At 41.8% G+C, this 13,904-nt stretch overlaps 1 protein-coding gene across 4 annotated transcripts in view; it reads left to right on the forward strand.

Moving 5' to 3' along the window:
* Positions 1-13,904, forward strand: part of ST8SIA5 (ST8 alpha-N-acetyl-neuraminide alpha-2,8-sialyltransferase 5) — a 69,553-nt gene that overhangs the window by 34,885 nt on the left and 20,764 nt on the right. For 3 of the 4 annotated variants that reach the window (XM_071581006.1, XM_071581005.1, XM_071581008.1), the window contains exon 3: positions 3,631-3,738. The exons of the other annotated variant lie outside the window; for it this stretch is intronic. In XM_071581006.1, the coding sequence (XP_071437107.1) occupies positions 3,631-3,738 (108 nt within the window). The remainder of the gene's footprint in view (positions 1-3,630; positions 3,739-13,904) is intronic. 4 annotated transcript variants of the gene reach the window in all.

A 13,904-nucleotide genomic window follows, 5' to 3' on the forward strand; every position in this document is an offset into this window, starting at 1 on the left:
TAAAATTAGCTTTTCTTTTTTAATTTTTTTTCTAACTGTTTGACATGAACTATCTCAATCATATAGTAGACCTCTATGTCTGAGTCAATTCCTCAGCTTTCCTTACATTTTTTAAATCTTTTCTTAGCCTCGTTTTTTTTCCTCTGCTGCTTTATCTCTTCCTTTTCTGTGTTTCCATCCTGCATGTGCTTTTGTATTGCAATTCTGATTCACAGAAGCTTAATTTGCCTCTTCTTTGTTTACCTGCTTAAATGTAGTTAGTGCTGGGAGTGAATGTGGTAGAATTTAACTACAGTAATATGCCAAAGAAATATACTGATGGAGCAGTTCAAGTCTCTTTTCTGTTTTCTCAGACTGTTTGCAAATTTGGCCAGACAGCTTTTATGGACATTTAGAACTGACAACTGACAGGATTAGAACATTTTATGTTTTAAAAATTGAATTCTCCCAACTCAAGGCTGATTGAAATCAATGGTAAAGCTCTCACTAATCTTGTTAGAAACAGAATTAATTCAGGTCAATGTTTTTAAATGTCTCATCCTTGGTTTCTACTCAGTCCTAATACCACAAACCATTATTCACTGAATTTATTCTTACTGTGAGGAGGAGGTTTATTGTACCACCACTGCAGAAAATGCAAAACCTCAATCCTGCAGGCTCACAGTGAGACAAACAGCCCTATAAGCTGTGCAACATTTCTTTGGTGGTTTGTTTTGTGTATTTATAAGTCTGTGTGTTGACCTCCAGAGTACCTGCTGGAAGAAGAGCCCAGTGTGATCTGTCTGTATCAGGGCTGGACACTTCACTTTCTGCTGACCCTAAGCTCAGCTCACAGCTTTGTACTTCATCCTCACCACAGAAAGTGTCATGCCCAGGCCCTTGCTTGCCCTTGGTAGGTATTTTTGCACCTTAATTAGATCCCCCTTCCTGCCATTTCAAAGCTAAGTATTTTAAGCTGGTCATCATAAGACATATCTGCCATTCCTCAGTGTTAGTCTTCCTATCTCCTCTTGGATCTTACCCAAAATGTGAATGTCCTCCTTTAAACTTGGTGCCCTTGCTGCAGTGCACACTATTCCCCAAAAACAGCTTCATTAGAGGGCATTAAAGAATGATTTTACCATTTGTTTTGCTTTATGGACACATTCACGCCCTCCACCTTTGAGCATTTACTTAGATTTTCTTCTAGCTGTTACATGTGAAGTAAAGACATAGAAAGGGAAAGGACTTCACGGCAAATTTTAATTCTTCATTTAATCTGCATGAATATTGGCTATGCTTTTAGGAGATTTCACCTCTGAAGGACATCCAGACATCAGCTGTTTATCTGAATTAATTCTCTGTATTTCAGTTTGAAAGCAAATACCTAAGCCCAAAAGTTCTAATTTAAATCCAATTAAAAAGTACAATTCCAGTTTGGTTTTCCCACACTTCTGTTTTCTCTCTCCGTGTATTATTCAGTGCTACCCTTAGCAATTAAAATATATTTTTAAGGCCAAATATGTAGATGTCTTTTACAAAGATATATGTTCAAAGCAAACATGTTTCTATACCAGTTACATTGTGGCAAAAAATGTGTTAGGCTGTGGTACATGGGAGATAATCACTAGTGTTTATTTTGAGAAGCCTCAAGGTGAAGGTGTTTTTGTAATTTTCTCATGTTTTCTTCACACCAGTATTATACTCAGAAATTTTACCTTGAGCAGCATCAACTGATTAAAAACTGCCAGAGCAACATGCAAAGTATGGGGCTCCCTGATAATCCAGAGGACTTAATTACCCTATAGCCATTATAGCTTAGCACTTGGATATGATTCATAGAATAGCAGAATGGTTTGGGTTGGAAGGGATTAAAAGATCATCATGAAGCTCATCTCATTCCACCCCCTGCCATGGGCAAGGACACCTTCACTAGCCCAGGTTGCTCCACTCCTCATCCAACCTGGCCTTGGACACTTCCAAGGATGAGGAAGCCATAGCTTCACTCAGCAACCTGTGCCAGGGCCTCACCACTCTCATAGGGAAGAATTCCTTCCCAATAGCCCATCTAACCCTGCCCTCTGGCACTGGGAAGCCATTCCCCCTTGTTCTGTCCCTCCATCCCTTGCCCAGGTCCCTCTCCAGCTCTCCTGGATCCCCTTTAGGCCCTGGCAGGGGCTCTCAGGTCTCCCTGGAGCCTTCTCTTCTCCAGGTGAGCCCCCCCAGCTCTCCCAGCCTGACCCCAGAGCAGAGGGGCTCCAGCCCTGGAGCATCTCCAAGGCCTCCTCTGGACTTGCTCCAGCAGCTCCTTGTCCTTGTGCTGTTGTTCCCAGGGCTGGAGGCAGCTCTGCTGGTGGGGTCTCACCTGAGGGAGCAGAGGGGCAGAATCCCCCCTTCCCTTCTGCCCATGCTGTGTGATCAGCTCAGTACAGGAGGATTTTCTGGGGTGAGGCATGTCCAGCCTCTCACCTGGACCACGAACATCCCAAGTTCTTTTCCTCAAGGCTGCACTTTATCTGTTCATCCCCAGCCTAGACTGATCCAGGGGTTGCCCTGACACAGGTGCAGCACCTTGCACTCGGCTTTGTTAAACCTCATGAGATTCCCATGGGCATATTTTAACTCCCCACGTTATTCCTTCCTAATTTCCTGTGCTTGTAACTGATGCCAGTTAGACTAGGGGATGGATGTGGTCTCCAGTCTTTGTCAGAAGCCTGTTGACCAGGAAAACTGTAGGGGTCCTGGATGCCCTTTCTTCCAGACAAAGCATGCTGGCAGATTGCTCCCTGGCTGTCCCCACGCCACCAACTGAAAGGTAACTTTCAGTACTGGCAGCACCAAATGTTCACAACTCCACTGCCAGAGTTCTGAAATAATGACATTGTGGTAAAACAGAGAAGTTTAAAAATAAGAGTCTCCAAGGTTCTTTTTGTCTGACTTCTGAGCTAAGTGAAGGGTTTGACTTGTGTAGTCCAATGTTTCTTTAGAATTTTCAGATTTCTACCCAACTATAGGTGTGGTTTACAGAAAACTGCAGGTATCATGGGGCTTGGAGTGAATTTGTGAAAGTTTGGAAAACAGGGAGTTGTCATGATTGTTTTTTGCATTGGCTTAAAAAAATGTTGCCTTTCCAAAAAGGGAAAATAAACAATATACTGTGATTTGGAGATGTCCTCAAATGACAAAAGCTTTGCTAGCATAGCCAGAAAATCAGAGGAAGGGCTTGGTGCCCATCATAGTTAACAACTACTTTACATATAAAACTGACATTTGGAACTTTTACTTCTTTGGCCCTGGAGTTATCCAAGTCTCCAGCCTTTTGCCCTTGTGTCTTTGGGAATGAAATTTCTACTTTGCTCCACTCCACACATACGTATGTTGCTTTTGAGCACAGGTGAATACTGGCCTTCAAATTTGGATGGGCAACCTGGTTTTCTTTTCAGCCACGGTCTTGTAGAGTCTATGGGAAGTGAAAATTGACTGTTACCACTAGTAAGGTGATATCTTGTGGTTCTTGGTATCTTTTCATTGTTTTTTGATAAATGTGTCATAGTCACTTTTCTATGTTAAGAAATAGGACATGAGAACTCATGCTGATAGACTTAACCTGATGAATGATATCAAATATCAACTGCCTCGTTTTCTTGCTAGAGGGCTGCAGTTTAGCTGGCAGAATGGAGAGGAATTGGCAAATTGGACCGGCACCTTTAATTTCACGGATGATGGAGCAGCGAAGAGTGGCAGTGACACAGGCACCAGGTACCAACACCTGAGGGAATGACTACACAGACATCTCTCTCCTTGTACAAACCATAACTGTGAGCACAGGCTGTGTGAAAAATGAGATTTGCAGTGTGCTTTGGCTGCTTGGCACTGCTCCCTGTGGCACAGAAGATGTCAGGGGTGTCCAAGTGCTGCTGTGTTGTTTACCCCCTTTGAGGCCTTGGGGACATTTTGGAATATGCCATAAACATCCATGCAGGAGGGTGATTTCTGTGTCCTGGGCTCTTCTGTTTCCATCCCCCTACCAGTGCTATGTGTCAAGATGTGGCAGTGGGAGAAACATCCAACTCTGAATGGAGAATGTACCAACATGACAGTATTGATGCACACAGAACACACTGGAGAATCCGGTCTTTATAACAGAATATGTATCCTAAGAAAACATAGTTTAACTTGCATTTGTTCCAAGGCCTAGTACAGGAAAAGTGTTCTGTCTAGATAAGACTGGCGTATTGTCTCTGTTTACACTATTTGAAAACAAGAGAAGCACTGATGCACTGTTGCACTTTTTGTACTTACTAATTTGACATGGGATCAGGTGTGTGAAGGGTCATGTGCATAGTCAGGAAACTTGCAGAAGTTGTGCCCAAAGAGTCCACAGCTATCACAGGCCATCTTCATAATCTCAGGCACAGGCATAGAGTAAGGATTTAGGCTATCTCCCTGGAACGTCAGTTGTAGAGGCTAAAAATCCTGAGTCATGTGCAGTATCAAGTTCAATAAATAGCAGGGAAAACTTAGAATTACTATAAGATAAAGGAAAAAAAATGAAAAAACCCCTTATAATTAATATTTAAAATAAAACTGGGTAAATTGCCTATTCAAAATATTGTCACTTTGTATCTGTAAACCACTACAGCTGTGGAGCTGATAGTATTTCCAAGGCAAGCAGACGTTACGGAGTCTAACCTGCCAAAAATCATCCTGTCACTGAACTGCAGTAATGCTGCAGTTCCTGTTAAGGCTCTTTGTAATGTGATCCTGTACAAGTGTTGTCCACTGTTCTCCTGGCTTATGTAGTTAAGATTCTTTATAAAAAGAACCAAATTAGGCTAAATTTTCTCATTCAGGACAAGAAAAAAGAGGTTCATGCATGTGTGTATCTAACTAGCTTCTATTTTTGTTGCCTTTTTAGTGTATGCACACATAGGCTGCACATGTAAAGTCTTCAGTTTAGGCACTTGGCATATAAAAGACCTCAATGTGACACAAAGACACATATCTTCTTAAAGGCATGAGAAAAGAAATAAGTATAGATTTCTTGCCCCAAACACTTTTGGTGGAGACAATTGAACCATCATTGACTGCAGGACAGGGAATCAAAACCCTTGAATGCAAAATATGTACTTGTGAGGTGCTGAACCACAGGGCTGTTCTCAATCTCTTCAGGCAATTCAAGGACAAAGAGGTTCAGGACGCAAGTGGTTTTTACACAAAACCCTGAAACTTCACAAGTTAGTAACAAAAAATGTTATAATATCAATAAAAGGTTATAACAGCAATTGAAAACCCACATATTTCCCAGTCTGTGTCATGTGACATAACACATCTCTGTCTTCACTGAAACAGGCTCCCCAAAGCAGTGGGCATGGCCCCAAGGCTGCCAGAGCCCAGGGAGTGTTTGGACAACACTCTCAGGGACAGGGTGGGATTCTTGGGGCTGTCCTGTGCAGTTGGACTTCGATGTTCCTTGTGGCTTGCTTTCAACTCAGAGTATTCTGTGATTCTGTGTTAATGACAGTGGATCCGAAAGTGGTGGGGTCTGAGTTATGGATAACATAGCTGTGTCATAGATATTATTTATTCTTTTGTCTACTGTATAAAAGCTGAGAATATAGGAAAATGGAAAAGAACTTCATAAATGTGGAGCTAAGACACTGTGGTGACTACTCTGTGTCAAAAATTGTTTACTGTTTATCTTTGATCACCTTTCTTACTGTGTTGTCAGTAGGACATCTCATGAGAGTCTTAATCTGATGCTCAACTTCAGGCTGTTGATATAAATTGAAAACAAGCCTTCCTCTAATGAATAATTCTTTCCTCTGAATGGAAAACTTGCAGTCTACATTTTACTGAACTGATTTTACTTGTATATATTTACTGGACTCCAGAGAGATGTCTGAAGTGCACAAAATTAAGCATAAGCACAGTAAATACCTTTCACTGCATGGCTCTGCAGTTCACTGTGTGTTAAAACCTCCTTGAAAAAGGTTTGGTGTTTTAAGACATTAATTGAAATATATATTAACATGCTATCCATTAGCTTGTATCATTTATATATAGAGACATGTTTGTTCATGCATATGTAGTATCAACCATACATATTCTAGAACTATGTTTTATCTTTTAATTACATAACTTAATATAGGATGTAGAGGCACTGACAACTCATTCTGTAGGAGTGATTTGTTAGATGAAAATGAAGGACTTCCAAAGCAAAGGCATGCTGAAAGAATAAGGGCATTAGAATTGAAAGAAAGTCAGACTTCATGAGAATAGTGGCCATATCAAAACCAATGAACAGTGAAGATTAAATGTTGCATGAAAATTTAAGACAGAAATGAAGATTATTATGTTCCCTAATTTCAGTAGAAACTGATTCACTCCTTAACTAGGATAGAATCACAGAATGGTTTGGGTTGGAAGCGACCTTAAAGACCATTCAGTCCCACTCCTGTCATGGGTAGGGACATCTTCCACCAGCCCAGGTTGCTCAAAGCATCATCCAGCCTGGCCTTGGACACTTCCAGGGATGGGGCAGACACAGCTTCTCTGGGCAACCTGTGCCACAGCCTCTCCACCTTCATTGCTGAGAGTCTTCTGGGTAGCAAAGAAGTTGTGCATACTTGCAAGAAATAAAAGTGAAACACTCAGGAACTCCCTAAAGCCCTAGGGATTTCAAACAAAGGACTTGGTGGGCTGCAGCACTTTGAAACACCCACTCAGATGCAATGTCAAGCAGTTGTTGAATACTGACTTATTTTTGATTCTTATGTATCAGCCATTACTCATTTCTATCTTTTGCATTTTATTTTGTGCCAAGTGTTATAAATCTTGCAGCATCCTTATGGGGATTCAGGTAAAGGGTTCTATCTGATGCTGGTTATAAGAACCACTTCCTAGAGCGCTGATTCCTCTGTTCTCCTTTTAATATGTTTTGAAACTTTCTGGGACTGTGTGTCATCATGCTTATAGGATTTTTCATTGCCAAGAAGCTTTAATGATATGATGATCTATCAGCCATATTAGTTGGTTTATGGTGTTCTCTTCAGTCTATTGGGGCTGAAGATAAGGTTCAACATAGGACTTCAGTGGTAAGACCACAGAAGCCTTTGATGGGTGAGAGGAGATGAGACCTTTGTCCTTTTGGGTCTGTCAATTTGTACACTGAATTCTCTGGCTATGACAAATCTGAGGCTTTGTCTCCAAAATAGAAAATAAAATCAATTGGATTCATCAAATACACATTTTACAAGAATGAACATAAGGGCTTCAGCCTTTGACTCATCCTCAGCTGAAGATGTTCTGAAGTGACACTGCTCTGTTCCTCATAAAAAGATACGCAAATGTGAAGAAGCATAAGGAAAAAACCCTCCAAAAAAGAGAGTAGAAGCAATTGCTAGCAACAACAATCTAAAATGTGGCTTTTGAGATGTTATTGATGTATAAGTGTTGTCATGAGTTTTGTTATGCCTTCTAGGTGCTCATTTGGATAACAACATCAGCAGTTTATTTCAGTCAGAGTAATGGGACTGGGCTTGATTAAAACAGCCAAACAGCAGTTTATTGAAAACTGGAGAGTTTTGAAACAACTTTGCTAAAATAGGACTTCAGGAAGCATACACCACTGCTGCTTGTCAGGAGACAATGGTGTTTTGATACAGTGAAAGAAAAGAAACACCAAAGTGTCCCTAAACCTAGAATTCAATATTCTCTCCAATAAGTCATTCACACATTCACACTTCTGAATGAAAATGGGTGGTAGTTTGTGTGAGAGGGGACCCAGGAAGCACAGAGGGTAGTGATGTTGATTCCAAAGCATGGACTGCAAGGTGAGCTTATCTCAGGTGATAAGCAGGAGGTAAACTGGACTTTGCTGTGTCATTTAGGGCTGTTTCTGCTTGAGCTCCTGTTGGTACACCCGTGGGTATTGCAATGGAGCTGTGTTGGGTTGTATGTTAGACTGGAATTGTGCCGAGGTTTGTGTCTCAAATAAGTGGGCATTTTAGAAGGGAACAAAGTGGCATTGGCAGGAGGGAGTTATTTGGTCAATTCACACTAATGTGGTATTGGGCAGCAGAGCCAAGCAATCCGAACTGATCTGTGTGTGGAGACATGAAGGCAGCAGACCATAATTAGAATGGCCATGAACAGCCAGCACCAGTTTTCCAGGACCTTCTGTGGCTGTGATGAAAAACACATCCTAAGGGTATACTTTTTTAAGGTGACTTAAGAGGCTCAATGAGCCATCAATAAACTGCTTTAAAGGACAGAAGTATAGAACTTCTCCTCCTCTGTGAAGATTGAACTGAGAAATTTAGGGCTGGTTAGTGGAAGCACTTTTGGTTTTCTGAAAGTGAAACTCTTTAACTTGGAACAAAGGTGGGGTATTTTGACAAACTGTTCTTGTCTTTGTGGATAGACATTCCTGTTGTCATTATCAAAAGCCAGAAAAACTTATGACTCTGTAAGGCCAAATTTTTGATCAGGATGTTTATGAATCAGTAGCTTTTAACCTCAAATACATGTATCTTCTGGGAAGCACAAGTCCCTTTACAAGCATTCCAGCTCCTGAATTTTAATTACTCTGGTCCTTCTAGAATGAAGCCCAGCCTTGAACTAAAGATGCCATTTCTATCTTTAGCTTCCAGGCATTGGATACTATTTTCCCTTGCTATACTGCATTGAAAACTTTCCTGTCACTAGTAATTGCTTCCTGGTGCAGTATCTCCTTACGCAGTCACCATATGTTTAGATTAAGCTTCATACGCCTCTCATCATGTTTTGGAATCCATATAATTTCTGCAGGTCCTTTTGTAACTCTCACCAGCATCTTGAAACCTCTGAGGTGAAATGTCAGAACTGAATGCAGTAATTCAGAAGAGCCATTACCACGCAATGTCTGTGAAGTTGTATGACCATTTCCTCTGGCTTACATTTTAACTTTTTATTTGGCACAGTTTATAGTGACACATTATGTTGCTACTTACAGATATACTGAAAGTTCATGATCAGTTAGACATCTAATGTATCTACTAATATTAGAGATGAAGATGATAAAGGATTGCCAGTGATGTTTTAATCAGTCCATGGTAGCCAGGAGGAACATGAAGCATCTTTTTGAATATTTGTTGTCTCCAAGAACAACACAGTCAAGCAGTTTCATCAGCGTGCATAAGAGAAAACCATGTGGACTCGTCCACTGAGTCCACAGCTCCTTCTCTCTCAGTTCAGTCTTTCAAGCACCATCTTGTTGTGGACAAGTCAACTCAGCCTCTAAAACAGCAGAAACAACACAAGCAGCAAGGTGATTTTTTTTGTGCCACAGCCCTAGAGAAGTTTTAATTAGTTTAAGGACATCAATTATTTTTGCTTCGCTTGCCAGTTCTCAGAGCACAGGGATCTCATTTCACATCAGTATATCCATAGGCATTTTCTTTTGCAAGGTGCACGATGAAAGGTTGTTGTGATTTCCATCAGCTTCAGAGGCTTTTTCTCTTCTTGGTGGTGCTTGTGTAGTCTGGGCAGGGTCCACAAGAGCAAAGCCCAAGATCTCAGTTCCTGCCTGCCATGGACCAACCTGTCAGTCAACATCTACATCAGCTTCTTTACCTGCCAGAGGGGACTTTTCCTTCCCAAAGTAATCTCAGAAGAACAGGCCATGTGGAGTGGTAGGGTGCACTCTTTGAAGGAGAAAAATCACTGTATTGATACCAAGCCCTTAAACCTTTTGACCTTATGTTGTAGTTTTTGGTGTTGTCACATAGAAATATTAACTGAAGCAAAGGCCAGAGGGATTTGGTCACTTACTCACAATGGGTTCGGATGAAGTCAACACTTACCATGTTCTACCCTGGATGAGTTTTCTAGAGCCTCTATAGCCATGACATGCTCCACCTCAGCAGTATTTTTGCTACAGGAACCTGAAGGTTCCATGCTGGCCTTGCCAGATGATGTGAGTCCCCATGTGCTTTGGGGAATGTACTCTCGTCCACTTGCAAGGTTCCTGAAGAGAGAAGGTGAATCTAGACCCAAGGTTGGTCATGGATCTGCCCATACCGGTGATAGTAGGCACTGCTAATTAGACAGCACTCTTAATAAGTATTTAGTAGAAGCCTGCAGGGCTTGGTTCATTTATTCTAATTTCTTAGTCACTGGATAATGTATATTTTTGGAAAGATCTTTGTTTTTCCTGCAGGGTAGGTGGAATCCTTCCTGCAATACTCTGCAGTCACACTGCAAACAGTGTCGAGAACTGGAACTGCAGGAGTGAGCAAAATGAATGGGAAGGCAGCTTCTGTAGGGGAAAAGATGTTGCTAAATCTTGTTTAAAAGATGCCTGACCATTACATTCAATTGTATTTTAAAACCTTTGTTCAACATATCAGACAAATCAGTGTCTCAACCCAAGCATCACTTGAAGGCAGGATTGAAGTATCAGGCTTATTAATTCATGTAGCGTGATCAAGAAAAGCTTACTTCTGATCAAAGCAGGAGCAGCCCAACTGCAGATGATCAAAGACCTAAGAGTTAGCTGGTGTGCTGAGAAACCAAATGTGTCTCTTGCTAGTGAGCTCAGTAGGCTGCTCAGCTGGAAGTGAGGTTGCAATGCAGGACATGAAGGTTAAAAAAGAAGAAAGTCTCAGTAAAAAACGGAAAATTACAGAGTGAATAACATCTCATTTCTGGGCACTCAGTCCTGAGAGCCAAAAAAACCCTCATACCCTCTGAGCACTTGCAGTTTATTTAGTGTTCAGGTATTTAGTGTACAGGATTTGATCCTGGAAATGTGTAGATTTGAAAGCTGCAATTGAGGTGAGTGGACACAGAGCAGTGAGAGGTGTGTAGTACCCAGCACCCAAGAAATCACAATCCTATGTGCAAATGTGCTGTTTGGTGTGATTCCTTTGTTGTTGTGTTTTTTACATGAAACATATAAAAGAATCATGACATCTTGTATTGGTTTTTCTGTAGACTCGTGACCTTTGAGGGATAAAAGTTATTTATATTTCAGCAGGGGAAGTGAATGCAATGAAGGGAGAGGACATTCCAGTGGTGATATCAACTCTGTTTTATGAATAATAAAACTTTACTGTCAGTCTTGTAAAGCTCAAAAACAGACCTTTTCCGTAGCAAAAGGATTAACTAGTGTAGTCAGATTTGTCACTTGTCACTAATCAAGAGCATAAATCAAAATAAACTGAACTACACCCTTGTTCTTACCTGGAGATCAGACTGAGGAGGATGATGGGGAGGACAGTTTCCATTTGTGCTAATTAAGCTTTCTGACAGGCAAATGTATCTCCCTTCACAGGGAACTACATGTTTTAGAGTGGGAGTTAATAGGCAGAAGGAGCTCTCATAGCCCAGGGAGTGGGTGAGACTGATGCTTCCTGTGGGAAAGCGCGGGGGCCTGGTCTCCAAACACTGCCAGCAGGACCAGACCCTGGCAAGAGGAGGAGTTGGGTTAAAAGGACATCTTTGGGGGTTGAGGGAACCCATGTTCCTTGTGCCAGAGCCTGGTGTTGTGCAAAAACTGCATTCTAGCCAAGTACAACATGAAGAACTTTTGTGGGAAGAGATTGGCCAGTGTTCCAGGGAACTGCCTCTGCTAAATTACCTTGGTGTCTGTAGCTGGAGGAGAATTGTTGGGAAACAAATAAATAGAATGAACACTCCTGAGGGAAAGAGAGGAACATTTTTCCCCTCTGTTGACCAGACACTGTCTTGATAAATCCCTAATGCTGTTGCAGCATCATTAATGCTTGCAACCTAAGTGCTGCAGCATCAGCAGCATTAAGACTAAGGAGGGTTCAGTGACTGGCTGTCTGCTTCAGTGTGGGTCAGGGCTTATGAAGGACAGCCCACATGATGATTGTTCAGTGGCTTGGGCACACTGAGTTAGTTTCAGCTGAGCTCATCCCATGGCCAGAGCATCCTCTCCCCTCCCAGTGCAAAATGACACTGCCATTGGTGCCCCCTGCCTTTGCCCCAGGAGGGACATGTCCCATCCATAGTGTATCATCCAGGCTCTTTCACATATCTTCCCTCTGTGCTTCCACAGAGTGCCAGATGGTGAATTTGACACTCCCAGTGGCTCTGCTGGGTACTCTGGAGCTATTGTGAGAGTTAGAGACTTGCAGGACAGTCCTGTGCTTTGCAAAGCTGTAGGCTGATGGAATAACTCTGCTACAAATGCAATTCTGCCTCATGGATTGATTCCCCTTCAGATCCAGAAGTAGTTTACTTTTTACCCAGTCCTTTCCTCCTTAACCTTCTGCCACTTTGATAAGACATCCTTTTTCCTTTCTATTTTTGATTTGTGGACTGAGTAAACAGGCAATGATCAAAGGAAATGGCTGGGACACAGGAAATTTCATCTCCATTTCATAAAATGACGTCTTTGACTCCGGTGCCACAGACTGAAGCCAGCTTTTCCCTGCTGTAGTGTTCCCACGTGACAGCATGTGCTGTTTGACATCTGAGCTGCCGTTCTCCAACTTAGCAGCAGAGCCAGAAGTGCACAGGAGAGATAAAAATACACGTTAATCTAGATTTTTGCTCTTCTAATCAGTCCTGAGGCACATACAAGGTACTGAAATCCAGCATTAGGTGACAGGCAAGGGTGAGGCTGATAGACATTGTTATCCCCCATACATCTTAAGAAGCAGCAGTGGTGTGCAACGTGCTGAGTGTCGTGTGGGTGTGTATCCTGCCTCTAGCTATTGTGTAGAACATGCGCATTCAGGGTCCCAGTCTTTTCTGACTCAAGGAACAAAAGAAATAAAGGATTGATACAGCAAAACACAGTAAGAAAAATGAACGTTTCAGAAGGATGAATAGGTTGTCTGCACTGGCAGCCAGAGGGAACTCCTTAAGCCCTAGAAGATTCTGTGACCAGTAAGAAATTCTAAAATGCTGTCTAAAGAGAGATTTTGGAGATTTTGGGAAAGTTACCTGAAGTACATGAACATAGGTATTTGGTGTGGTACAAGCAGGTGAGTGAGCTCTTACTCCAGTTTCAGTTGAAGCAGCTTTCAAAATGCACAAGTTTCTCAGCTCCAGCTCCACAAGGAAAGCACTATAGGACATGTGCCAATGCAATGGATTTCAGCTGCTCCTTGGTAAATGCTCCATGTCCAGGTGAAAAATTGAGTGGAAAGGAGAGCCCAAGCCTTTTGGTGAGAACCCAGATGAAGATTCATGTTAGATCTCTCTTCAGGAGGCTGAGGAAGTCTTTTCACAGAGTTGTCATAGATTATGGAATGCTTTAAATACATAATTTCCTCTACAAAACTAATAAAAATATATTTTTGCTGCCCTGAAGACTATGCAAATACATTTCCAAGTAGCCACATTTTTGAAGGTTGATGAGCTATTGGTTTTTTGGTTTGGTTTGGTTTGGTTTGGTTTTTTTCTGACAGTAATCAGTTTAATTTTTTACTAGGAATTTATTATTCTCCTTCTACCTTTTGAACATGGGCTTCCTCCTTTCAGTCTCTGGGTTTGTGCCCCTCATTGGAGCACAGAAGTGGTTGCTTGGGGATTTGGCAAAGCTGAGGTGGTGAAAAGCTCAGGGAGAGGTGAAGGATACACTTTCTAAAGCAGCATTTGACAGGATAGAAACGTTCCCAGTTGATAGCAGATTGCTCCAGGAGGCTCTTGGACTTTTTCCAGTCACACACTATAGTCCCTGTCTCATTTCTGTGGGTTTTTCCCTTCCTTGCTTTATCACATTAATTTCTGGATAAACTTAAAGGTCAAAATTCAGAAACTTTGATTTTTAGATACCTCTGGCCTTTGAAGGAACTATTGGAGATTCCTGGAGAAGCTGTTTTATGGACCGTCTCCCTTCCTGCAGTTCCCTTGAGAAATGTGAATGCTTAGCACTTCTCCAGAACAGATCAATTTTGGATCCCCCA

The sequence above is a fragment of the Pithys albifrons genome, chromosome Z, assembly GCF_047495875.1.
Source record: "Pithys albifrons albifrons isolate INPA30051 chromosome Z, PitAlb_v1, whole genome shotgun sequence".
Classification (NCBI taxonomy): domain Eukaryota; kingdom Metazoa; phylum Chordata; class Aves; order Passeriformes; family Thamnophilidae; genus Pithys; species Pithys albifrons.